The sequence below is a fragment of the Periplaneta americana genome, chromosome 4 (assembly GCF_040183065.1).
Source record: "Periplaneta americana isolate PAMFEO1 chromosome 4, P.americana_PAMFEO1_priV1, whole genome shotgun sequence".
NCBI classification, from domain to species: domain Eukaryota; kingdom Metazoa; phylum Arthropoda; class Insecta; order Blattodea; family Blattidae; genus Periplaneta; species Periplaneta americana.
The window spans coordinates 183,348,305-183,375,784 of record NC_091120.1 but is presented as its reverse complement, the minus strand read 5'-3'; the positions used below and the strand labels follow the sequence as shown (position 1 = coordinate 183,375,784).

At 35.1% G+C, this 27,480-nt stretch overlaps 2 protein-coding genes across 2 annotated transcripts in view; both read right to left on the bottom strand.

Annotated features, from left to right (window-relative positions):
• Positions 1-4,428, bottom strand: part of LOC138698513 (lipase member K-like) — a 54,446-nt gene extending 50,018 nt beyond the window's left edge. The window contains exons 1-2 of the mRNA XM_069824496.1: positions 4,199-4,428; positions 906-1,110 (exon numbers count right to left, since the gene is read on the bottom strand). Coding sequence (XP_069680597.1) covers positions 906-1,110; positions 4,199-4,294 — 301 coding nt within the window. The 5' untranslated portion in view covers positions 4,295-4,428. The remainder of the gene's footprint in view (positions 1-905; positions 1,111-4,198) is intronic.
• A 5,061-nt stretch (positions 4,429-9,489) lies between these two features.
• Positions 9,490-27,480, bottom strand: part of LOC138698514 (gastric triacylglycerol lipase-like) — a 59,222-nt gene continuing 41,231 nt past the window's right edge. Inside the window, exons 6-8 of the mRNA XM_069824497.1 lie at positions 21,572-21,656; positions 13,520-13,662; positions 9,490-9,699 (exon numbers count right to left, since the gene is read on the bottom strand). Coding sequence (XP_069680598.1) covers positions 9,544-9,699; positions 13,520-13,662; positions 21,572-21,656 — 384 coding nt within the window. The 3' untranslated portion in view covers positions 9,490-9,543. The remainder of the gene's footprint in view (positions 9,700-13,519; positions 13,663-21,571; positions 21,657-27,480) is intronic.

Genomic DNA, 27,480 nt, shown 5'->3' with positions numbered 1-27,480 from the left:
AACCCGGAGGTTCATTGCCGCCCTCACATAAGCCCGCCATTGGTCCCTATACTGAGCAAGATTAATCCAGTCTTTATCATCATAACCCACCTCCCTCAAATCCATTTTAATATTATCTTCCCATCTATGTCTCGGCCTCCCCAAAGGTCTTTTACCCTCTGGCCTCCCAACTAACACTCTATATGGATTTCTGGATTCGCCCATACGTGCTACATGCCCTGCCCATCTCAAACGTCTGGATTTAATATCCCTAATTATGTCAGGTAAAGGATACAATTCGTGCAGCTCTGCGTTGTGTAACTTTCTCCATTTTCCTGTAACTACATCCCTTTTAGCCCCAAATATTTTCCTAAGAAACTTATTCTCAAAAACCCTGAATCTTTGTTCCTCTCTCAAAGTGAGAGTCCAAGTTTTACAACCATACAGAACAACCGGTAATATAACTGTTTTATAAATTCTAACTTTCAGATTTTTGGACAGCAGACTAGATGACAAAAGCTTCTCATCCGAATAATAACAGGCATTTCCCATATTTATTCTGTGTTTAATTTCCTCCCGAGTGTCATTTATATTTGCTACTGTTGCTCCAAGATATTTGAATTTTTCCACCTCTTCGAAGTATAAATCTCCAACTTTTATAGTTCCATTTCGTGCAATATCCTGATCACGAGACATAATCTTATACTTAGTCTTTTCGGGATTTACTTCCAACCCTATCTCTTTACTTGCTTCAAGTAGAATTTCCGCGTTTTCCCTAATCGTTTGTGGATTTTCTCCTAACATATTCACGTCATCCGCATAGACAAGAAGCTGATGTAACCCGTTCAATTCCAAACCCTCTGTGTTATCCTGTACTTTCCTAATGGCATATGGTTCGTATGTCTAAATAAAATGAAATATCTCACCGAGTGCGTTGTCCTTTCCGCTGAACACCCAGATGATGGAACTGCCCAAAGTTCCGTGTTGCAGTAACACGACTCCTTTGTCGCAGTCCGTGGAATTCCTCTTACCGCGGCCGTGAGTAATGCGGTGTACAGTCAGGGCATAGCCGTCCTCAGTTACCACAATGTGCGTCTCCATGGGATAGCCGTTGTACACTATCATCCCCGACTGCAACGTCAGAGTACTTGTCTGAGAGATCGTATTCCTTGAAGACAGTTTATAAACGTGTTTATACTCTGTTGTTTATACAGACGATCGTTTCCCAACTTTAAGTTTAAACGTTAGGGGCAACCTTGCCAATCAGAAACAAGAGTTGTTGGAGTTGTGCAGCTTACTGCTGCATACCTGCTAGGCAGGATGTTCCTACAACAGATTAACGTTCTTTGTTATCCTCCCTCAGTGTTGGCCCGCTTGTATCTTGGTTAAGTTCAGTTTGAAACATGTCACTTTGGTCAAGTCGAAACTGGTACTGGAGTGCCGGAATACCCTCATGACACTGGCAAACACTAACTCGGTTCATCTGAGGTGGGTACCAGGACATGCAGGGATTCACGGAAACGAGAGGGCGGATGAGGCTGCTAAAGATGGAGCTGAGACCCCATTTATAGGACCAGAACCTGTGTTGGGACTATCTTCAAGACCAATTAAGCAGGTCATCAGGGATTGGGCTCACAGACGACATATTAGTTACTGGAACTCAATTAAGGGCTGTAATCACAGCAAGGTCCTTATCAAAGGTCTTGCAAGGACAAAATCGAATGAGCTGCTGAGACTTAGCAAAAAGCAGCTCTCTTGGGCAACAGGATTTCTTACAGGACACTGTGCCCTGAAGAAAAACTTATACAGGATGGGACTTATTACTGACCCACTGTGTATAAGATGTTCACAAGGAGATGAGTCAGTAACTCATCTGCTGTGCGTTTGTAATGCGCTTGCGCAACAAAGATCTCTCTTTTTTGGGAATCACTTTCCAAAACTTGAAGAGATCTCAAAGGTCCCAGTCCAAAGTTTGATACAGTTCATCAAGAACTTGAAACTTTTGGACTGAAAGGGATGAAAGACGGGGATGCGCAATAGATCTTATAGGTCGCAGTGCTTGGGCCGGAAGGAACACCCCTGTTAAATCTAATCTAATCTAATGTAAACATGTCACTTATAATTATTTTTAATTCATTCAGGATGATGGATATTCAAATGCTGGTGTTGGCGTGCTTAATAATTATTTTGTTTTTAATAGGACTGAAGGTTAGACGGAAACAAAAATTGAACTCTAAATCTTTGAAAATTGAGAATTTGACGTCTTATTGTGAACCAGCCTTAATTTATTGTAACTGCTGAAAATTGTAAGCTTCTCTTTTTCCCTTGTTACGTGTAACCTACTGCGTTGCGCCGCATCCGTGGAGCAAAGAATATGAAACTTATAGGATCAAGCCGCATTTCAGTATGTGAGATTATAATGAGTTGAGGAAACAAAATATTATAGTCGTATTTGGTTGCGTAAGGAATAAGCCCATTACTGTGACTCTTGGAATGATAGTCCAGGAATATATGAACTATTAACTGGAATGTCACTGTCAAAGTATTAATAAAACTGGTGTATTGTGAAGCGCCTAGACCAGTGGTCGTCAGCACTCGCTGAAATGGGTAAAGGGTAAGCGGAGCCGTCCCATGTGCCCCGTCGTGCAGCAGGAAGAGTTAGAGAGCAACCTCGCTAGCACCTACGAATGCAGTAGGGACGCCGATAGAAGTTTTAGGCCCCTATGCAATACTGTACTCGGACCCCCGTTGAAAAAAGTAACAATTATAAGTTACCAGTTATTCTAACCATAATAATTATTTGCAAAATAAATAAGAGATAACCCCATACACAGATACGAACCTAAAAATATACACTTTTATTACGTTGAAAACTTTTAGCAAAACTTCATTAGCACAATACATTATATTCATAAAACATTATTCTTAAACACCTGTAATTTTAACTTTCAGTCCAACATCAACAAACAATTCTCCTTCACTTCATTGATGCAAAATCATCAATCATATAATCAAAATTTAAAGACCTGGCAAGATCGCTCTCCAGTCTAAGGAGGCCACGGTTACTTAGTCGTTCTTGACACATTGTTTATCTGAATACATTTGTTATTTCCTTCATTTTGCTGAAGGATCTTTCAGCATCAGCAACTGTCACAGGAATTGTACAGAATATTCTAATGGCTATGCAAATATTTGGAAATAAACTGTCCAATTTAAATTCCCTCAGACCATTTAGGAGATTCATAGGTTTCAGTGGGGTTGGCCCTAAATTAGAGGCATGAATTGATTTTAAATATTTCGGACTCTTTGTTAATGTCTTCATAACATTTTTCACCCAGTCTAGCATCGATATGAATATCTTCCAATTTTTTCTGTCTCTCCTTATGCTTCTCAGCTCCCGACTTATGCCTGCACTTGTCCATTGTGCAGTTAAATTATAACCGTTAACACTAATGAACAGAATTTATTAGACAAACGACAACGAAAAGACGAAAATTTCGACATGAAACATACAATGTACTGAAAAAGAAACGTATCCTGAGAGTGAGGTTTCGAAGAATCTTCTAGCATATTGTGGTGGGCCAGCGGGGGTTTGGTAGTTAAAAAGGACAAGCCAATAAATAATTGAACGTGTTCAGTACAAGCGACGGGAACATAGTTTAGACAAATGCCGGGGCCCTCAATTGTCTTGTCGGTGAACGTTAATGCGGGAAACCGATATTCTATTATATAAATGTCAAATATTTACATATGAAGTTGTAATTTGCATTAATTCTGCTAAATAAATTTAGCAGAATTAATGCAAATTACAACAATATTCTTGAGTTAATATGTTAAATTTATGTAACAAATGTTCTTACAGAATTTTATAGTACCCGTTTGTATCTACGAATAATTATTCATGATAATAAAAAGACTCACTTAATCTGACGGGCCCATATGCACTCGCTCCCTTTGCCCCTCCCCCTTCTCGGCGGCTGTGCTGATGACCGCTGGCATAGCTCGTACAATCTGCTATGGCTGCTCTTTTACGTGAAAATAAAGTCATATTGGAATCTACACTTGAGAACCTAGTACCGGTAATTGGAATTTTTTAGTAAAATATCGCGTTTGTCAATCGAGATTTCCCTCTGTTGTCAGTTTATCAGATTATTTCACTAATATTGAATTTTTAATGTAACATTAGCTTGTTGGCAGTAGAGTACGTATGTAGACTCACCATGTCCAGAAATGCTTCGGGATTGCCTTTGCTGTCACCATTCACTTCCCCGTACAACGCGAGTACAAGTATAATTAAACTTAAGTTCCTGAGCATTATGGTTTTCGTGGGGGTATATCACTCGTTTCGCTGTGTAAATATATACTAGCTGTTTGGCATGGACACGTTTCACGAAACTATAATTAGGATGTGGGTTTTGCATGAAATACGGAAAAGACTAAAAAAACCGCAACTCGAGCTATAATGTTGGGACGTAGTGAATTGCAAGTACGTCGCTTTAATCGGCAATTGTCATGCTTGAGCGAAGTCGTCCTTGCCTTCGTCTGTTTTAGATTTCTAGCGATGAGAATATCACCGATGTTTTATAGTTCAACCTGACTGATTTGATCAAAGAAATGCGGGGATGTATTTCATTATTAATTCTGCTGTGTCAATTGTTTTCTGCAATTGCATGTTAGGTGAAGAAAAGTCCGAAGTTTCGGACGTACAGTTCACAATATTATGAGGGAAGAAAGAGAATAGAGAATATATCTGTCGGTTCTGTTGTGAAGAGGAGTTAGCACAGAAACCGAAGGTTAGCTCTGAAATGTTTAGAAACAGTTCTTAGCAGTGGATTCAATAGTTAGGTTTCTCTTTCTTGTCTTCCCTCATTATGGAACTAAAACGTACTAAAATTCGTAAACTATGTAGAACATAATATTATAGATATATTAATTTGTCCTACAGAATTTATCCGTAATATTTTGTCAAAAAAAATATTGTGTCAATATTACAGATAAATTCTGTAGGACAAATTAATATGTCTAGCCTATAATATTCTCTCAGCTAGCAGTGCATAATAACTGCGGATTCCCGGCAAACAAGTCACTCAGCTGAGTGCGCTCCTAGTATAATGGCAGTTGACATTGGATATGCCTAACTTGGAGAAAGAGCACAAAGGGAAACATCGAAGGAGGAAGGTTCGAACCGGTGCTGCGGATTGAATTCGGCGTAGCTCAGTGGCCAGAGCGCTTGGTACGTAGAACCAAGGACCCGGGTTCGATCCCCGGCGCCGGAGCGAATTTTTCTCCTAAAATATTGTATATAGAACAGCCTTGGGCATAACAGGGGAAGTAAAAGGTACGCATAAACTCCCGCCAATGTCCATTTCGCCTATACCTCCTTATAAGCAAACACACAGTAAGACTCTGTGCATCAGTGGTGGATTTTAGACGACCAGCGAGAGCCGAAAGTTCGTAAAAGCTATAATGCCCGCTTTATACAATACGTCACCGACCTTTTTTGCCTGTTCGTACCACACCAAAATATTACTGTCTCAGTCGGAGAAGGTGGAGTGAAAAGTTAAGGGGTTTTATGCAGTGACTCAATCGAGTTACTTACGCTCAGGCCTGTTATAGAATAAATCTTGTTCGGTCCTGCGAATAAGCATTTTGACTAATATAATTGTGCAAAAACGACCATTGTCTTTGTATTTCCCTACATACTTCGATTTATTTTTCCGCATAAAACAGTTAAATTTATTTATTTTTCTTGTTTTAAACATCTTAATTATTTTTATGCTCGACCATGCCGAAATGTAGTAATTATACACTTGGTAGCAGACCTTTAATGCATGTCATTAAAGTACACCTACTCATTAAAGGTCAGGTCTTTCAGCCAATGACGACTCAGGTTACAACTGTTCAGCCAATGACAGGTCAGCTTTCTACCGTTATAAAACCGCAAGTATCGATTATTCTCGGATTTGCAATCGAAAGAGAATTAGCGAAAAGTCACGGAGGCTGGAAATCCAATACTGTCGGAGAAGGTTATGTTCTGTTACTATAATAATTAGCGTTAATTGTAAATAATATCCAAATAAATTCAATTTGTCATCTCGTTTTTCAATGTCTAATTTAATTTCAATGTTATCTCTGTAGGTTCTTATGGCCTAGCAAGATCAATGTGAACATCTGTTCCTCGGAAAAAATCAATACTTTCGCGTCTGCGCACATCTCACAACATACGGGACATTGGCCAAGGTCAGATACAAAGAAAATTAATAATATCAAGTTAGAAATATGGTCGAGCATAAAAAGTCGTATGAAACTCGCCTATAATGGTAATTAAGAAGCTCGTATGAAAATTATGAAACGAGCGCAAGCGCTCGTTTCATAAATATCTATGCTCGCTTCTTAATTACTTTCATTATAGGCTGGTTGCATAATGTACTATTATATGACACACTGTATCTTAGATACTTAAAATTGAAGAGTCCACTGCAAGAATGATGGTTGTCAGTGAGATGTAGTTTTCCAGGAAATGAAGTTATAAAAGCAAAGACTCATTACTGCTTTAAGAAGCATTTTAATTATTAGGTAGTTAACCCATTATATTTGTGCATGATTACGGATTATACAAACAAAACATCAAATAAATCCAGCAACATTTACAATTACTATAGTAATATTACTAACTTAAATGCAAAGTCTAAAGCAAAAGAATGCTGAATGTCACATATCATTTGCATGATCTGTCACATTAATTCATGCTGCACTAATGCACAGGGTAAGGTTAATGAATAATCAGCTCCAAATGTTTCATGAATCATTAATATCGTCATTAATTTTAGCCTGAAATATTTAATACATTATCTTAAGGGACACTGGGACTGAATTTGACATTTTCTACAGTTTTGGTTCAATTGCTTTCGAATTTTGTGGGTTGGTTCTAAGTAAATATAAATATTTGTACCAAATTCCAACACATTTAACATATTAGTTCCTTCAATATTAATTATTTTCTTATTTTATGAAACTTAATCATTCTTAAATTCAAAGTGCCCCTTGCGGGACTATAATTGAAATTATGTTTTAACATTTTTTGTCAAGGATTTACATTCCATAATTAATAAAATTACGCATTGATTTTAAAATTTGCGCACTGGTGAAGAACATAACAATTTTCTTGGGAATGGAATAATGATTAATGATTACTATCACGTGTTAGTAGAACTAAGGTATTCTTAAACTTAGTTCTATTAACATGTGAAAGTAATCATTATTGCATTCCTAAGTGATACAGTGTTAAATGTTATGTAATCAAGGTGTGTAAAAATTTTCATTTCGGTCAATTTGTTTTCTTCATCATTTCTTTTTAAGTTAAAATTAATTACAGAAGAAATATTTAATCAAGAGCCAATTCCATGCACAGTTTTTTGTATTGAGAGTATTCATCCAAAATTGCATGTGAATTGGAGCAAATACCGCGAGTGACCATTTGTATGATGAAAAATGTCGTTTTGAGAAAATGGAATTTATTTTAAAATGTTGATAATAATAATAATAATGTTAATGATAATAAATATAATAATAATCATAATAATAATAATAATAATAATAATAATAATAATGCCGACGCCATCTCTATGCAGACGACCTTCAAATATACATAAAATTCCACACTGACGAAATAAATTATGTAATAACTAAAATTAATGACGATCTGGACTCAATCTGGACATGTACACGGAAATTTCGACTTAAACTAAATCCAGAAAAACCATAGTCAATCATTGTGGGCCATTCACGTTTGTTAAGGACTATTACCATACCAAATTTGTCCCCGATTAAAGTATATGGTACCGAAATTCCGTTCAGTGAATCAGTAAAGAATCTAGGTATTTATATGGATAAAAGTTTAAATTGGAACATTCAAGTTGCAGAAACCTGCAAAAAAGTATTCTCATTAATCCACTCGTTTAGGCGATTGAAGAATTTTCTACCCTTTTCCATGAAAAAAATGTTAGTGCAAACACTCGTGATGCCCCACTTCGATTACTGTGATATAATGCTTACTGACCTAAGCGTTATTTCGGCGCAGAGACTACAACGTGTTCATAATATGTGCGTCCGTTTCGTCTGCAATATTCGCCGGGCTGATCACGTAACACCACCCCTCGAAATGTTGTCCTGGCTCCGTCTAGAAGATCGTAGGAAAATCCACTGTCTTTCCCTTCTCTTTCACATATTGCATTTCTCCACTCCTGTCTATCTTGCGTCTCGTTTTCAAAATTTATCCACCCATCATAACCTAGACACACGATCACAACACTCCTCAATATTATCCATTCCCTCCCACCGAACATCCTCATATTCATCTTCTTTCACTGTGGCTGTTCCTCGACTTTGGAATTCCCTACCGAGTAATGTCAGGGACTGTCAGACATCAAACCAATTTAAGAATAGGCTAACGAAATATTTTTCTAACAATTCTTGTTAACAATAATAGCTGTTTCAGGTTTCTCAATATTTAATGGTTATATATATATATATATATATATATATATATATATATATATCACATATAAATATCTAAATTATCTCATTATTATTATTACTATTATTATTATTATTATTATTATTATTATTATTATTATTATTATTATTATTATTATAACAACTATTTCTTACCACTGTTTATTATTGTCACACTAACATTACTTATCCAACTTTCATTATTTACTTTCATGTTGTTTTATGGTCTAGATATTAATGTAATAACTATGTAAGCAATTGTATTTAATTAGAATTAGTGTCTAGCTGGGTGGAAATGAAGGCCTACTGGCCTTCATTCTGCCTGATTAAATAAAGAAATAATAATAATTATTATTAGTAATAGTAGTAGTAATAATCATGGGCTCGCAGATACTCTGTCCATTAATTGACTTCTTTATTATGGATAATTTTTCTTTATTTTGCTCTTTCAAGTAGTTTGTTTTTTCTCAATTTTTATTTAAGATTTAAATTAAGTTATGTCACTTCTAGAACTGCCTCAATCACGATCATTTTGCTCTTTTCAGTACAAAGTATGTACATAACTGACAACTGTGTATACATTCTAAATCTCCAAAGCAATGTGTATAGAAATATATATTTATACACAATTTTAAATATGTATATGTAATTTTAATAAATTCAAATTTAAAAATTCAGTAACATTAAGCCTCAGGGTGCAGTGTCAAGGCTGGTTCACAATAAAGCGGGAATGGAAATGACAACGAGAACGGGAACGGAAATATTGTTAAAATAAATGTATTCAAATGTGAGCATTTACAATTAATTATTGTGAATGTAGGCCTATACATTTAAATACATTTATTTCAACATTATTTCCGTTCTCGTTCTCGTTGCCGTTTTCATTCCCGGTTTATTGTGAACCAGCCTTAAGCCTTCGGGCCTCTCCTCGCTGCAAGAGAGAGAGAGAGAGAGAGAGAGAGAGAGAGAGAAATCTTTTTTCGATTTTTAAAATTATTTATTATAAAACTGTTTTATTTGACACAGAATTACATGAGATTTGAACTGCTACTATGTACAATATAGGTGTAATATGTCTATGACGGGCTTGTTGACAAGTGTGGCGACATCTTTGTGAGCGATGAAGTCTTCGTGCTTGAAATCCTTACTTTCCACCTTTTGCAGTTTGATCACGTTGGGTAGTTCGTTGTACAGCTTCATGACATCCTGAAGCAGACAAGCAACCAGGTTTTAGAATACCGACTTAAATCTTAATGCCAGTATTTCGGTTGTTTGACTTCTTTGTTACTACTTTTAATCTCCCCTACATCCGACTTACACAATTCTGCGGGTACAAAAGGGACATTATTCTGATCGTGGACTATGTTCTTCTTGTAATTAAAAAAAGAGGCGCCTTTGGTGTTTTCCACTTCCCTCCAAATCGTAGAGTGTACGGCGGCAGGAAACAGTTTTGGATAGGTTCTCCTTCCAGTATACGGGTACAGTATAACAAATATTTGAAAATTTGGAACAGTGTCACTTTCAATTTGCAGGACAATATTGAACATATAATAAGGACATTGATGATTATGATGATGACGATGATGATGATGATGATGATGATGATATGTCTTTTACAAGATGTATATGTAATATTGTACATGATCCAGTATAACAAAAATATATTTTAATTTACATTCATACATTTTCATTAAAAATGAAGTGTTTTACAACAAATCATTCCTTGTTTTCTTTGACATTTAAACATGAGAAATGGCTAAGTTGTTTGCTCAGTGGAGTTGGATGTATTCTTATAGATTTTTTGTACTTGTATTTGACACTTTGAATATAATTACTAAATAGCATTATATTTAACGACTCATATAACTGACAGTTACTGATATGATGGTATGCTCCCGTAATTGTCCTACATACTGACTTATATTCCATCCAGTCTTTTAATATGACATATATGAGCATTTCATCAAATTTCACAGGCATATAACATATATGATCGGATCAGACAAGTGTATAATAAAACTTTTACTTTAAGAGAGATACGACTTTTGAAGAGAGAATATAACAGCATGAAACGTTGAAAAGCTCTGTCTCTGAGTTCGTACGGTATCTGTAAGCCAGTCTTCTATCAAGGTAAACGCCAATATATTTTACAGGCGAATTAAAAGGTATGTGTTGTTGTTGAACTGTGAGCTCCTCTGGTAAATGTGGAAAATTTTTAATAAAAACCGCTGCCCGTCACTTAGTTCCATTAATCTTTATCCACCATTTCATATACGTATGTGTTAGCAAATTAAGAGCTGCTTGCATTTGTTGACAGGCAAAAATACTATTATAATATATTTTGTAGAGAACTGTATCGTCTGCATAAAGCATATGCAAGCATTCAGGTTTTTTTTAAGATTCTGTACATGAATGGAGCACAAAATAGCCCCAAGAACAGATCTTTGAGGAATCTCAGCTTCAATGGTTCGAGAACTTGAAATTTATTATCCACACCGTACTCTGAAGGTTCTATTGTATAAGTATTTAGCAATGAATTGGATATAAACATTTGGTATGTTAAGTTTAAGAAGTTTACATAAAAGCCCATCATGCCAGGCGGTGTCAAATGCTTGCTCAATGTCAATAAAAGTAGCAACTCTATGCTTTTGATGTTTGAAGCTATCTTGAATATGAGATGTGAGTATGAATGACAGTTCCTTAGTACTGTGTTGGTTTTGTAAGTCAAATTGTTCATGTTGGACACTCTCAGGCGTTTTTGAAAGTGGATTAAGGCGTGACAAATGTAGCCGCTCAAGAATTTTGCCAAAATAATCCAAGAGACTGATAGGTCTGTAATTCTGTGGCAATATAGAAGTATTTTGTGCTTTAGCAAAAACTGTAATTATTGCACATTTCCATGCTTGAGGAAATTAGATAAATCGAAAACAAGTATTATAAATTTTAGTCAATTTTATGATAGCTCGCCTAGATAGTCTTCCAATGCAATCGGTTTTAAATCATCTGGTGCAGCAGGTTTGTTTAATGGAAGTTTTTGTGTGATAGTTTTAATTTCGTTTGGAGTGGCTTGGGGTCGGATTGTGCAGGCTATTGTTGACGAATCTGGTCTGGTATCATTGTGGCATCATGATTGAATGTAGCATCAGATGAATGATGTATATGAAAACGTAGTTGGGAAGAATTTGATAAAACTTCAGCTTTTGCTTGAGAATCGTAAACCATCTCTTCATAAGCATATTTGAGGTGTAATTCCTGAATGGGTAGGTTTTCCAAGAAGATGTTTTGTGAAATCCAAATCTCTTTCCCGCATGGCTGTAATGATTCTACTTTATCTGCAAAATCTGTGCTTGTCAAGCTCCTGACATGTCTTGGAACTTATAGAAAGCACAAGAAGATCGATTTAATCATTTGCAATGCGTGTTTCGACTATTTTGTGAATGTAAATGACGAACAGCAACTCAACGCCAAGGCACCGTAGGACAGGCTTTCGAAGCAAGTACACAGGAAACGTGATATCTTAAGTGTAAAAAGGAATGTGATAGATGTATGTGCAGAGATCCGAAGTATAGTGTAATGTACATGCATTTGTGCCCTAACTGTAACCTGAAAAGTTTTTTAAAACATTTTTCTTCATTTCAGTGGCTTTTTTTTTTTTTTTTGAATTGTAGAATTCTATTGAACTTTAAAAATAAAACAAAAATTGCCTCAGGACTCAGGAGAGTATACGGCATAAGAGTCCTTCCCGACTCTACACCTTTGAGTTCTTAGTCCATTTGTTCGTTTCTCTATTTTTTCTTATTCTTTCTTCCTTTTCCTTTCTCTAATTTTCATGTCCATACTTCTTCTTTTCTTTTTTGGTACTTATTTCTCATTTTGTTCGTTTCTCTCTTTTTTCTTTTCTTTTTCATCTCTTTTTTTCTTTCTCCAGTTCTTGATTTTTCTATTTTTCTTTTCTTTTATCGTGTTTCGTTTCTACTAGATTTCTTGACTGCTCCATTTCTTTTACATCTTTTCATTTTCCCTTTCTCCTTTTCTTCAGTTCTCTGTTTCTGCTTTTCTTTAGTTCTCTGTTTCTTCTTTTCTTTTTATGTTTCCTTTCCTGCTCCATTCTTGATTGCTAAATTACTTCCTTTTCATTTTTGTTTTCTTTTTAAATTTTCTCATTTATATATGTTTATTCTTTTCTTTTTTGATGTTTCTCTTCGTCCACCATGACATTGAATTGAAAGAGAGGGGAAATGGAGGAAGAAATTTAAAAGTCGGGAAAACGAGTCCTCGCAAAGAGACTTGGAGGCTGAAAGGAACTGAGTATGTGAGCTCCAAGCCTGTTGGCCACTTGTCTCACTGAGGATTACGCTGCTCTACTTAAGGAGCTATAGAAAATTTTGAAGCTGAAAAGCCCAAAATGCACGTAACCTCTTAGGTACCACATACGGGGGGAGGGAGTCGTCTACCATTTCTTGGTTTCTCTATTTAGTCTTTTCTTATTCGGTGTTTCCATTCTTTCCCTCTTTCTTGATTTCTCTGTTTATTTTATTTTATCATTTTTTCTTTTATCTGCATTTCCTGATTTCTCTATTTATTATTTTGTTTGTTCGTTTTTCCTTTTTTTCTCCATTTCTTGTTTCGCACGAATCCCCACACGCTAGAGGAACTCCAGTCTGATATTGGACATGAAATGAGAATAATTTCAGTTGATGAGTTTAGGTGAGTTTGTGACAGTGACAGCATATTCTTGTGATATGAAGCTTGTAAACAGGCGAAAGAAAGAAACTTTCAAGATATACTGTAGGGTAGCTTTCATAATCTGTCTCTACTTCCACCGTTGTAGGCAGCAGTTTACCGGCTGATGCTCGACCTGTCGCCTGGGAGGCAGATCCCGTGCCACGGGAGACGTGTTGCATCACGTATCCTTTATTATGTAACACTGTTGAGTGATAGGACTAGCTACTGTATTTCCATAATGTTAAATAACAATAGGCGATGAATAATAATTATTCTACTCACACAAAACAGTTATACTTACAGTTACATCGGCGACGTTATCGCCATCTGAGTGAAGTATAGCAACAGGCACTTTTGTTTCACTGATGTTGTAGCTGGGTGGTTGGGTACTGTTATAGCGAATGAGGTTTTCAGATTTGCCGTAGTCATATTGACAGAAACGCCCTGAAAAAATATCAACAGACAATGTAACAGTCCTGTCTACATAAAATAGAATTACAGCTAGTGATTTTACTAGCATTGCAGTTTTGTGAATGCGCGTTACTAGAAAAGCATACAGGATTATGAAATATGTCGTAGTCATAATGACTCAAACACAAACAAGATCTGTTGGAGGTGTATATTTTTATTTTGCAATTCATTTTGCGTAATTTTCAGAAAAGTCTGTGAATATGTTAGAAATTTAATTTTTCAGTCGTTGACTTTACTACATTATATGTTTTGTTAGGTGTTAACCTTTACATAATAAATTGTGTGATGTATGAACGTTTTCGTTGACCATGTCAACATCATCAGATACATTCTGTCATTTTACAATATCAATACTCTCAATGTTATCTACACAATTCACATACAATACATATTTACTGTCATATGAAGGTAAAACCTATTAAAATATTATATGAATTAGTTTTATAATGTTGAATTGTGGATACCCCAACTGTCAACAATTAAAATATACTTATATTATCATTGGTATATTCTTTGCAAATCATCACATGTGCGTGATAATATGAACGATGTAATGATATGAAGGTAAAAGTAAAATAAAATATAAAAATGATGAGCTAACTCTATTTAATGCTTTACTATGCATGTGAGGATTTGCAAATTACAATATTTTGTTACAAGGTATTCACTTTTCCATATCATAGTATAAAATTCTGGCCTGTTATAACTGCCTATATTTTGTAGATCTTGGTGTTATTGTTTATGCCAATATGTTGGGTTTAAACTGTTTGTAATTAATCAGATGATGGGCGTATGTTCTGTTGTTGTTCATGTTACACTGAAAAATAATCAAAGTCGTAGGTAGTTAATCTAATTTTGAAACTGATGGATTTGATTTTAATGATTGTAATGTATTAAATGAAACTTACGGATAATTATTCAATGTAGTAGTGATGTTGTAGAAGTTTATTTAACATGGTGTGAATCGAAAGTCTGAAATCGCTGAAAGAAATTAAGTGTTGAAAATTAATATTAGCTTAGTTAAAACAAATGGTGCAATTTGTTATATAAATTTGATTGAAAGTCCGGTTTCAATTAATGTTGAAAAAATGGGATGGCTATGAAGTACACTACATAAAATGTAAATGTCGGTAATAACAAATTGCACCATTTGTTTTAACTAAGCTAATATTAATTTTCAACACTTAATTTCTTTCAGCGATTTCAGACTTTCGATTCACACCATGTTAAATAAACTTCTACAACATCACTACTACATTGAATAATTATCCGTAAGTTTCATTTAATACATTACAATCATTAAAATCAAATCCATCAGTTTCAAAATTAGATTAACTACCTACGACTATGATTATTTTTCAGTGTAACATGAACAACAACAGAACATACGCCCATCATCTGATTAATTACAAACAGTTTAAACCCAACATATTGGCATAAACAATAACACCAAGATCTACAAAATATAGGCAGTTATAACAGGCCAGAATTTTATACTATGATATGGAAAAGTGAATACCTTGTAACAAAATATTGTAATTTGCAAATCCTCACATGCATAGTAAAGCATTAAATAGAGTTAGCTCATCATTTTTATATTTTATTTTACTTTTAGCTTCATATCATTACATCGTTCATATTATCGCTCACATGTGATGATTTGCAAAGAATATACCCATGATAATATAAGTATATTTTAATTGTTGACAGTTGGGGTATCCACAATTCAACATTATAAAACTAATTCATATAATTTTTTAATAGGTTTTACCTTCATATGACAGTAAATATGTATTGTATGTGAATTGTGTAGATATCATTGAGAGTATTGATATTGTAAAATGACAGAGTGTATCTGATGATGTTGACATGGTCAACGAAAACGTTCATACATCACACAATTTATTATGTAAAGGTTAACACCTAACAAAACATATAATGTAGTAAAGTCAACGACTGAAAAATTAAATTTCTAACATGTATATTTTTAGTTTGGCCACCTCCGTGCGCAAACAGTTGAGTAGGAGCTTGGAAATACATTGTTCACTTTTCATAGACGGTGAACAAATAGACTATAATGGATCGGAGAGTAACGCACTATATATATATATTTTTTTTTGCGTTGGTATTGTAGCAGGGATGCTGACATTTAACGAGATATAGTTTAAAGTTTTCACTAAAGACACAATTTGTTTTGCATGTGCAGCTCTAGCGAGAGAAGCGTGAACTACGCAACAAAGATGGCGCACATGTTACTATCTTTAACTTGTGAAGAGCAGCAAAATATTGTGCTATTTTCATGGGCTAAAGGTCATAACCCGAGTGAAATTCACAGGGACATGTGTGGCGTGTACGGGGAAGACTGAATAGATCGTAGCAACATCTCCAGGTGGTGCGCATTCTTCGCAGAAAGCCTTGAGAACCTTTGTGATTCGCCACGTTCCAGGCGACCGGTAACAGCTGCAACCCAGCGGAATGTCACAGACATTAAGGCGGCAATTTTGAAAGACCGGCGGATCCAACTGCGAACCTTATCTCAGTAATTCAACGGTGCGGTGTACGATATCGTGCATGACACATTGAAATTTCATGAAGTTAGTGCCCGCTGGTTGCCTAAGAACCAGACAGACGACCACAAGGGCCAGCGAATGGTGACATGCTTGGACCACTTAATGCATTACCCTGCAGAAGGGCATGCCTTTCTGAAAGGAATTGTCATTGGTGATGAGTCCTGGGCGTACCACTACACGCCCGAAACAAAGCAGGACTCTATGGAGTGGAAACATGCTACTACCCCAGTAAAGAAAGAATTCAAATTTACGCAATCCGCTAAGAAAGTGCTTGTGTCAGTGTTCTGGGATATGCATGGTGTTTTGTTGGTAGACTTAGCTAAACACTGGACCACTGTGAATGCTGCAGCCTACATTCACACGTTGGTAAAGTTGCGTCGTGCCCTTCATGACAAACACCGTAACATTAATGCTGACGATGTCAAACTTCTTCATGACAATGCTCGCCCCCATGTTGCGGCTCCTTTTCGTGAGAAAATCAACACATTTGGTTGGGAAGTGCTCCAGCACCCACCATAGAGTCCAGACTTGCACCATCGGACTTTCATCTGTTTGGTCCAGTGAAGAATTTCCTGGCCAGGCATCGCTTTGCAACCGACGCAGAAAAGTGCAATCAACTATCCGCAGATGGCTGTACTCTAACAGAACGGACTTCTATGAACAGGATATACTGAAACTGGTACCATGATGGGTGAAATGTGTTGATAAACTTAACGCCTATGTAGAAAAATAGCTAAAAGATTTGAGTTCATTTCTGTATTTTTTATTTTTGTTTACCTATTAAACGTTACTTTCCGTACCACCCTTGTAATATAGAATTTTCATAAATTATGTAGTTTTCTTAACTTTTTTCATTACCTCTCCTGTCATATGTGTAAATGATCTGCCAGTTAATATCTTGTCTAGGGTTCGCATATTTGTGGATGATTGTATGGTATACAGGGAAATAAAGAGTTATGAAGATACTACTCTTCTCCAGAATGACCTCAATAGAATAAACGATTGGGCAATAGCCAACAAAATGAAAATAAATTCTCTAAAGAGCAAAGCCATCAGCTTTACAAGGAAAAGAAATAAAATAGTCGCATCGTATACGTTAGGGGGTGAAACCATTCCGGAAGTTAACAAATGTAAATACCTCGGAATAACATTTAGCAGCGATCTCGGCGGGGGGGAACACGTTACAGACCCAGCGGGAAAAGCATGGAGAGCGTTACACTTTGTGATGAGGGTACTAAAAAAAGGTTCTGATGAATCCAAAGAGATTGCATATAAATCACTAGTACGTCCAGTAATGGAATATGGTGCTGCATGTTGGGATCCTTACAGATTAGAACATATTAAGACACTGGAAAAGATTAAAAAAAACGGGCTCTCAAGTGTTGTCGGAAAAATTCACCATTAAAATGGGACACTCTCACGGACAGGAGAACGCGAATTCGATTATGCGCACTGTTCAAAACATACAGAGGTGAGCCTGCCTGGAGAGAAATAAAAAATAGGTTGCAGCCGCCAAATTACTCTTCTAGGAACGACCACTCATATAAATTGAGGGAAAGAAGGCAGAGGACGGACACTGGAAAGTTTTCTTTTCTCAATCGTACTATCAGGGACTGGAATGCTTTACCTGCAGACTTACTAAAGGCTTTACCAATAACCAAAAATGTATTTAAAAATAGGCTTAAGGACCTTACTAATAGACGGTAATTATACACCGTATTTAAAGGGTGTAAATGATATGTTGTTATTGAAGTGTTGTATCAGTGAAGAATTATATTGTGTAAGTGAAGTGTGTTGTATCAGTGAAGAAGTATGTCGTGTCAGTGAAGTGTGCTGTGTCAGTGAAACGTGTTCCTTTCATTGAAGCTTTATAGTTTGTAGTGGCAGTGCAAAGTATTTGAACAGTGAAATGTTTTTGAAGTGTTAGTGAAATCAGGATAGAATCAGTGAAATGTGTCGTAGTTCCATTGCAGTGAGTGAGTTGACAGCGAAATGAGTGTAATGTTGAAAGGTACTTGTGCAGATATGAACATATCATACTCGTGGGTTTTAGTTCGATCTTAGTTTTAAGATACAAATTAGGTTTATTTCAAATGTTATTTTAAGTGATCGTTTCATTTAAATTGGGATATTCCCTGTTGTTGTTGTTATTATTATTATTATTATTATTATTATTATTATTATTATTATTATTAATTATTGTTAGTATTAATTATTAGTATTATTATTAATTGTATTTTTAATTAATAAGTTTATTATTGTCATTATTGAGTGTAATTAGTTACCACTGCCACCGGGTATATGCCCATTGCAGTGTGAATAAATACATACAGTACATACAAAGGTCTTACATAGTACCAATGCCTGTAGGGATGGGGACGGTTCTATGGATCACACACACAATAGACCAGCCCTGGGGGCGAAGGGGTAATGCATGAAAACGGAGAAATCCCCCCCTATGCTCTCTTTTACTTACACCGCCTTGCAAACAAACGCACAGTAGGCTACTATCTCTGCGTCAGAGATGGATTTCAAGCGAGCAGCGAGAGCCGAAAGTTTGTAAAAGCTATGATAATATATTATTTATTAACAGAAATCTCACTAGAGGTTTTGATTTATCTAGAGAAAATTAAAACTCGAGTGGGATTTAATTGACTCTTACACGATTAGAAGAAAGTATATAAAGATTAAAAGTAACAAAGTACTCCAATACAATAAAATATTAATTGAATTACGAAAATACAACTGTCTTCAAATGTATTATTGTACCATCTCAACATTACGCTAGATGGCAGTAGTGTTTTATGATTATGTTTTCTTGTTATCAGTCGTGCCAACTATGGAATCTTCATTGAACTCTGTGGACGGTTACTACTCAAGAAGGCTTTGTTGATTCAGTTTCATTTTATTAAAACATTTGCATTCCACTTCAATCATCCGCATCCCAGTAATCAAAGTCACTTGACAGATGATTTTCAATAAATCTTAGTATTAAACAATCTCTGATACGTGTCTATCCATAATATCATATAGCAGAAGCTATAACATAACCTAAATAATATAAACAAGTGTTTTAATTAAAAATTTTAATTAGGGATGATGAAATAAACAAGAAAAGTTTTAATTAACGATGATGAAATAAAAAATAAACATGAATAATTTTAAAAGAAACAATTATTGAAAGTACAATTTTCAAATTTGAATGTTTTAGTGGTTGGTGTTAGTGTTTTGTTTTAGACGTATGCGTAAAAGAAGTGCAATTTGTTGATGTACATGGTGTATTCCTCAACTTATTCAGGATTTCCGAATGGTGCTCTTCATTTATTTGTAAATAGAATTTCAGGGAAGATGCATAGGTATGACCAGTGATCTTTATTAATTCTTGTTCTTGAATGCCAATGCGAGTCATATTTGAAACTGCTGTGCATCGACTGGAGTGGTTTGTAATTTTTTTTTTTTTTTTTTTTTGAAGTCCAGACCAGTGCAGTTTGAAATGTTGGAAAACAAAGAAACAAATGATAGGGACGCGATAAAATTGTGCGATAAGCAGCCATGATTGGTTGAAAGACGTCCTTTCGTACCGTTTTATTGGTCAAAAGTAGTGTGAAGTAGGAAAAGTGTAATAGTCATTGCAATTGCACTTGATATAATAATTATTTTCATATCCGTTTGGTACTTTGCATTAGCAATAACACACACGTTAACTTGAAAGGCCTTTCCTTTATTTTATTAATTTCTGACATGGATCACTCTCATACAGTTCCGGGGACTAATAAGACGAGAAGGGAAGTAAGTTGCCCCTTCCTGTTCTCTTTTTAAGAGAAAATCTCTGTCACGTATTTGTAGTTGCATCAATGGCGAAACTCGTACCTTTAATAAATCACAATTTTGTGTCCATATTTCAAGGAAGAAAACCTGGTTACAAAATAAGTGGTTTTTAAGTTTTTTTAATTGGGATAATTTTATCTCATTTTAGTAAAATCTAAACAAAAGAAATAAAGATATTCTAAATAATTGATTAAATGGCGATCTTACTCGTGTTAATTGTGTAAGCACGTGCGGCTTACAGCTGTTTCGGTGATTCTTCACACCATCCTCAGAGCCTACTACATCTCGGCGTCATCTCGAACTTCTCTGCCTGTTGTGTGGGTGCGTTCGATTGTTGAAAAGTGTTGAAATATGGTGTCAAATAGTGTGTGTGTTCTGAAATTGATCCGTGTGTTGAGAATTTGATCAGGGTGTGTTTTAGTGTGTATATTTCATATTGTTCTAGTGTGTTGAGTTTTTGGTTCTTGGGTTGTGTGTGTAGGATTTCCATGTCTGTATTTATGTTATTGTATGTGTGGTTGGCATTAGTTATGTGATCGGCGTATGATCAAATTCTCAAAGCACAGATCAATTTCAGAACACACACACTATTTGACACCACATTTCAACACTTTTCAACAACGAACGCACCCACACAACAGGCAGCGAAGTTCGAAATGACGCCGAGATCTAGTAGGCTCTGAGGATGGTGTGAAGAAGCACCGAAACAGCTGTAAGCCGCACATGCTTACACAATTAACACGAATAAGATCGCCATTTAATCAGTTATTTATATTCAAGTGTTAAAAGTAGTGTACGAAAGATTCAACATGGAAAGATATTCTCTTAAACAGCAGTTAGCAATTGTGGACCACTGAAACTGAAAATACTATTTGTTCAGCCCTATTTAAGTACAATATTTTTCAATGCTATTCAAGCATGAAAATGGCCGTAATTTTCTGCTTGTCAACAATTTATCTGCCTGGTTCAAAAGATATCAGTGGAAGTTACTTATGAGACTACCTAATATTATATCTATAGTTGGTTGGGGAGGAAGAAAAAATAATTTTGGAGAGCGAGCTATGATTATCAACCTCGATCCTGGGTAACGAAACGCAATAAGTTACGAACTCACGGAAGATAGTGTTGTGTAGATAGAGGGGAATGGAAGAAGCAGAGTGCAATTACTCCTTGTCTTGACATGTAAACATTCAGTCACAGTAGGGTATAAAATAAATGTTCACGTTCACAGATTTAATAAATACAGTGCATTTCTAGTATAGAAAGTAATTCTAGTTTAGAAGATACGGTGTGCTACAAATAGATTCTGAAATAATTTTTAGGATAACAGCATTACTCGGGGAAAATACAAATGATTCCATTTTAACGTTCAATATTTGTTTTGGTGCTATCTTCCATACTTCGAACTGCACTCGCGGCTTTTAGTATTGGTCCAACATATTCTGAAAATGTTATTTTGAATGAGAAATTGTATGAAGGCTTACCAGAGTTAGAGAGCTGTACGCAATGCATCAGTTGCATGTAGGACGCTCCCGCGTTTACGTTGTTTAAATATACAGGAATGAAAGTCTGCAAACAAAATATTACAAAGCATGTAAATAAGACAATGTTTACTTCAACCATTACGAGGATTTTAATTTTATTTCATGTTGTTCCTGACTGCATTGTTAGGAATTATCTAAGAAATTGTGATTACCAGAGCTAGGAAGTTGGTACCAAAACTGTTAAGTTGTGTAAGCTTGGACTATATCTCTACGGAATGAAAATAATAGCGCATCTTTCAGTATCAGTGAACCAGAACAACAAACATGTACAGCTGGGTGGTAACCAAACATGTGCTCCAATCGTTCACAGGCTTAGAACAACAAAATAATGAACGAATAATATAAAAACAATAATTTGTAATTATAAACTCTGTAACGCCGAAACTAAAACCATTTACTCATACATATATTAATAATATACACAGTTTACAACTACGATTCTAGCCTCATTATAACATATAAAAATGTATACATTTTCATTTTATCATGAGAAATAGGCCTACTCCTTTTACGTTCAGAAAAAGGAAGGAATATTTGTACTCTGAAAATATTCTTCCTACGTCACAAGACGTTACTGGAGCAAATTTGAAATATGATACAGTATATCTTACTATCATCAGGTGAACAACTACTTTGTGAATCTAATTGTCTATCTCGTATGCGACACATAATATTTAACCCGTAATGTTTTCAATTGTTTCTATTGTAATGACAGCTAGGAAGTTGGTATCGTAATTACTAGAGCGGTGCAGACGGAGCACATGACAGACGGAATGGCATCATAGTAAAGGTTCCGACGCTACTCGGCGTGTTCCCTGTGTACAAGCGACGGTCATGTACACGATGTGTTGACGTACAGACGACACAATAGAAATGACACAGTTCCCTAACGTTTCTGCAATTAATTTTCTACAGATACTTTAATAAGATTTAAAAATTACTAAACTAATTAACAATTTCATCCTAAACAAATAATATACTGTATACATGTATGATTTCATACAGAACGCAAACAAAATCACTGTTTATTTGTAACGGGTTCATGATATTCTATTCGCAAAAGCACTTGAACAATGGTTTTTTGTCTTTTTCTTTACAATGAGTGTGAGTTATTAACGCTCATGTTATACGTTATCACTTTTCTTCCAAATATTGTTACAATGCACAACAAATGCCATTTGTAAGTTATTAACAGAAAATGATTATCGTCTATCTGATAGCATGGCCTTATAATATGTGGAGAAGCTTCTTTCTACGTCTGTTGAAACAACTGGGGCATACGTAAAATCCTGTACAACATTTTTTTTTCAATTTCTGTAAGTTCTTCAAAGGAATCCTTATCTCCAGAAATACTGTCACTAATCTTGCAAAGTTTATAATATCCACCATTTTTTTCAACATATTTGTTAATTTCGCAGATATTATTTTAGAAATTTTATCGTCTACTTCAGTCACTTTCTTCCAGATATTTCGCAATAGAGAAATCTGATCAACCAGTTTTGTACCAGATTTTTCTAAAGCTGCTACACAATCAGGAATAAACCCGTAATTCGATTCAATGTATTCCAATAGTTGTTTTATGCTTGAATCAACCAACAGACGTTGGGCTATTGGTATTGCAGATGCATCTTTCACATCAAATAATTGAATAACATTCTGGACCTGGTCGAAATGCAGGCCTTCAACTAGGAACCCCATCGAGTAAGTATAGGAGGAGGAGGAAGAGATACACCAGGACATATCTTCTTGAATGCTTAACAAAACACATCACACATTTCTTCATGGAACACGGATGAAGAACTGTGACCCTGCTCACATGTTTCGCCTTTTTTTTTTTTTTTCAACTTCATGAGAACACGTTTTTGTACATCCCTATTTACATGTCTTCGAACATTATATGCTCTAGTTACTGAAACTGATATTTTACACAATTTACAGAATAGTTTATCTTCGTTGCAACAAGAAAATATCACCATATTCGGAAAGAAATCTCTTAGGGCCGTATTCATAGACATTCTTAGCGCGGGCTTTCGGTGGATGATCAGCGAACTAACGTTTTTCTTATTCATAAATCAGTGTCAGCGATATGATATGATATGAATCATGTTTAGCACGTTCGTAGCGCGGGCTAGCGAAATGCCTATGAATAGCACCCTTAAACTTTGCCAAACGAATTTTCTCCCCCTTAGGCATCGTAACACTAGAACCGAATTGTTCTTATCTTTCTTCAGTACTGACGTTTCCTTTACCAAGCTGTACCTACTGCTTGCAGCTATCCTATGTACCGCAGAGTCAGACCTCTGCGGGTACACAAGGTGAATTTACAACCCTTGTCCCGTTGCCGGTGTGTCGAATAACTGCTCCCTTTGCACTGCTCTAGTAATTACGATGTTGAACTTGGACTGTAACGCAACCGAATGCATAGCAGCACGATACATCGACATTTAACGAAGAATGATCTAGAGAAAAATAAACGTGCTACACACTACTGTTTGCATAATTATTTAAAAATAAGTTAATTTACTTTCTTGGAATCATGCATAATATTAACATTACGTAAATAATACAATAACAGAATAGCTCTTTTTTTTTCAAGACCTAAACTATTAATATAAATTACTATTAACAGTGTTATTCAAATTATTCATGACTGTACACAACTCCACAAAATGCTACTATGCGTTCATGTGAACATACTGTCAGTGAGGACAAGAGAGTGCATTCATTTTTATTGGTCAAGTAGGTCACGTAGTACCGGCTGCCATTATGTAGCTAAAATTGTGTGTGTATAACGTGGTATTATAGGGGAACAACTTACAAAACTCCGTTGCTCTGCGCATGCGTCAGTCTTAAAGAGCGAGACTTCTTTCTTCCTAAAATTTTCGAGCAAATAGTGTACGTTAAAATCTTCAATCATGTTAAAAGTTATTTATCTAATCTCCAACATGGGTTTATACCGAATAGGTCGACTACAACAAATCTACTTAATTTTGTGCAGTTGATTTCAAACAGCCTGGATAGCAGAACTCAAGTTGATGCAATCTATACAGACTTTTCAAAAGCTTTCGACAAACTAGATCATGACATATTACTGCATAAACTGTCAGAATTTGGCTTCTCTAACCATCTGCTAAAACTTACCTGTTTATACCTATCAAACAGAGAACAATATGTTTCATTCCGACAGGTCAATTCAAAACAATTTAATGTAAACTCGGGTGTCACACAGGGGTCTAATTTAGGTCCTCTCTTCTTACTATTCATCAGTGATCTACCAAAACATATACAATATTCCAATTGCTTATTATACGTAGATGATGTTAAATTATTTAAAGAAATTACAAATGAATCTGACTCAGCTGAGATACAACAAGATATTAATAGTATTTTTAGGTGGAGTATTGTTAACAAACTCAACTTTAATATTAAAAAATGCTCACACGTTACCTTCACTCGTAATACTATCTCTCTGGATTACACGTATAGCATAAATAACACAAAATTAGAAGGAGTCAGTTCAATAAATGATTTAGGAGTGGTAATCTCTCATGACCTATCCTTTAACACATATAAAAGCAATTGCGAATAGAGCCTTCAAACCTGGTAGGTTTCATCTACAGGAACTCAAAAGATTTCAGGAATGTTGAAACTGTCTTAAAAATATATAATAGTTTAATACGAAGTAAATTAGAGTACGCATCTATAGTTTGGAACCCTCACTATCACTCGCACTCGGTCATTCTAGAGAGAGCACAGAATAAAATCCTAAAACTGCTATATATGAAAAAATATTCATGTTACAACATATTCCAATCTTATGAATCCATGCTGGTTGAATTTAATGTACCATCTCTCAGTAGTCGCAGGATAAGAGCACAACAAATGTATTTGTTCAAAACCATAAATGGCTTAATAGACAACCCTGATCTTCTACAGCTAATTATTTTCAATATTGGTAAATCAAATTTGAGAAAGCGATCTCTCTTTTATTTACAGACAACAAAAACAATATCTCATAAAATGTCTCCACTTTTATTAATGCTTCGAACTTACAATCATCTATCAAATAAACAGAATTTAGATTTTTCGTTATCGTACAACATGTACAAGAAAAAGTTATGTAAAGCATTACTTGAAACACATGTTCTGTGTTGGTGAGTTTTTTGAATAAATTAATTGAGCCTATTGGGCCTGCTGTATATTGAATTTATTAACATGGTATTGTATTTGCTCTGCAATTTGCCAATTATAGCTACGCCTACATTTTGCATTTTTGGCTGTGATGTCTGTACTTGGCTCTTTTTGATTTGTTTGTATTTGGTGTTTTTCATTTATATCTGTATCTGTCTTTTTTGTTTAGTTGGTATCTATTTGTTTTTTTTCCTTCTCTTTTCCATTTTTAATTTGTAATTACACTTCTATCTGTCTTACCTCTTTTTTTCGTGTTGTATGCAATATGTTTTTTTTTCTGTACTGTCTATTGCAATTGGGGCTTTGCCCTGTTATGGACATAAATAGATAAATAAATAATAGTCAGCCAATAGTAGCGCGTACTAATAACAGTGATGCGTCAGATGACTTGTCAATCTATAGCGACAATGGTTCAGATTAATGGAGGGAAACTCCAGACTCCGTCTCCAGCACAGCGGTAAGGTTTAGTAACCTTCTACAACGGAGTTTTGCCACTTGTAGGCCTATAGATACATTTTTTGCGCTATTATGATGCTTTCTTATATAAAACGTGTTCTCGCTCGTAGCAGCTACGAAGTGACGGGAGTTACCTTCTGAATTTTTTATACATCATGTGATACACAGCCCAAAGTATTTGAAAATAAAAACTCCCGCAGAAATGTGTTATCCTGTGACAGGCCTGAATTATAGTAAATTGAATTCCTTGTATAATGTATGCGGTTGTATAGTTCAGAGCATCCAGAAAACATCGAAATTATATTGTAATTGTTCAATGTGTATATCCATATCCAAGAGATAATAATAATTCTTTATTTATACTGGCAGAGTTAAGGCCATAGGGCCTTCTCTTACACTCTATCAGGTGACAAAGTATACAAGCAATTAAAATTTAACATAGAGTTGAAGAACAGAATACTAACATATTACAAAATAATAATAATAATAATAATAATAATAATAATAATAATAATAATAATAATAATAATAGCATAATGAAATCGACACTAAACAACATGAAAATAATACCATAATAAAAAAGAAAGTAAAATACATTGGAATACAGTGAAAGCAACTCATTTAGTACAAATGGTTAATATGGAAAAACGTAAGGAGGAATATATCAAAATGGAATGTAATAAAATAATAATAAAAAAGAAAATAAATACGAAAATTAAATAAAATTCACGATAAAAAGGCTATGATAATAAATTCATCGGCTGATAAAGAGAACAAAAAGGGGGAAAGAAGGAAAAAGAAACATATAGCCTATATATTTACAAAACTATGGCAGAGAAAAGGACTTGTAACTGAAAGGAATCTAATTCAAAAAGTACAATTTCAATTTATTTTTGAAACTAGACAATGTTCGACAGTCTCTGACATGCTGTGGTAGAGAGTTCCTGAGATGAGCTGCAGAGACCGTGAAAGATGAAGAGGAGAAGGATGTTCTGTGTATATCTGCTGTGGAATTAAAATCCCTATTATTTGCAAGGTTCACTAACATGCAGCACTACAAGAAAACTCTGTTTTTCTGTTCTGGGAAATAATTTAAATTTGTTGTTGAAATGGAAAACAGTTTTGTAAAATTCCTTCCAACTGTTTGTGCACAGGATGTACATTTGAAACTAATTATATTTCAAAGGGACGAGTGAATTAGA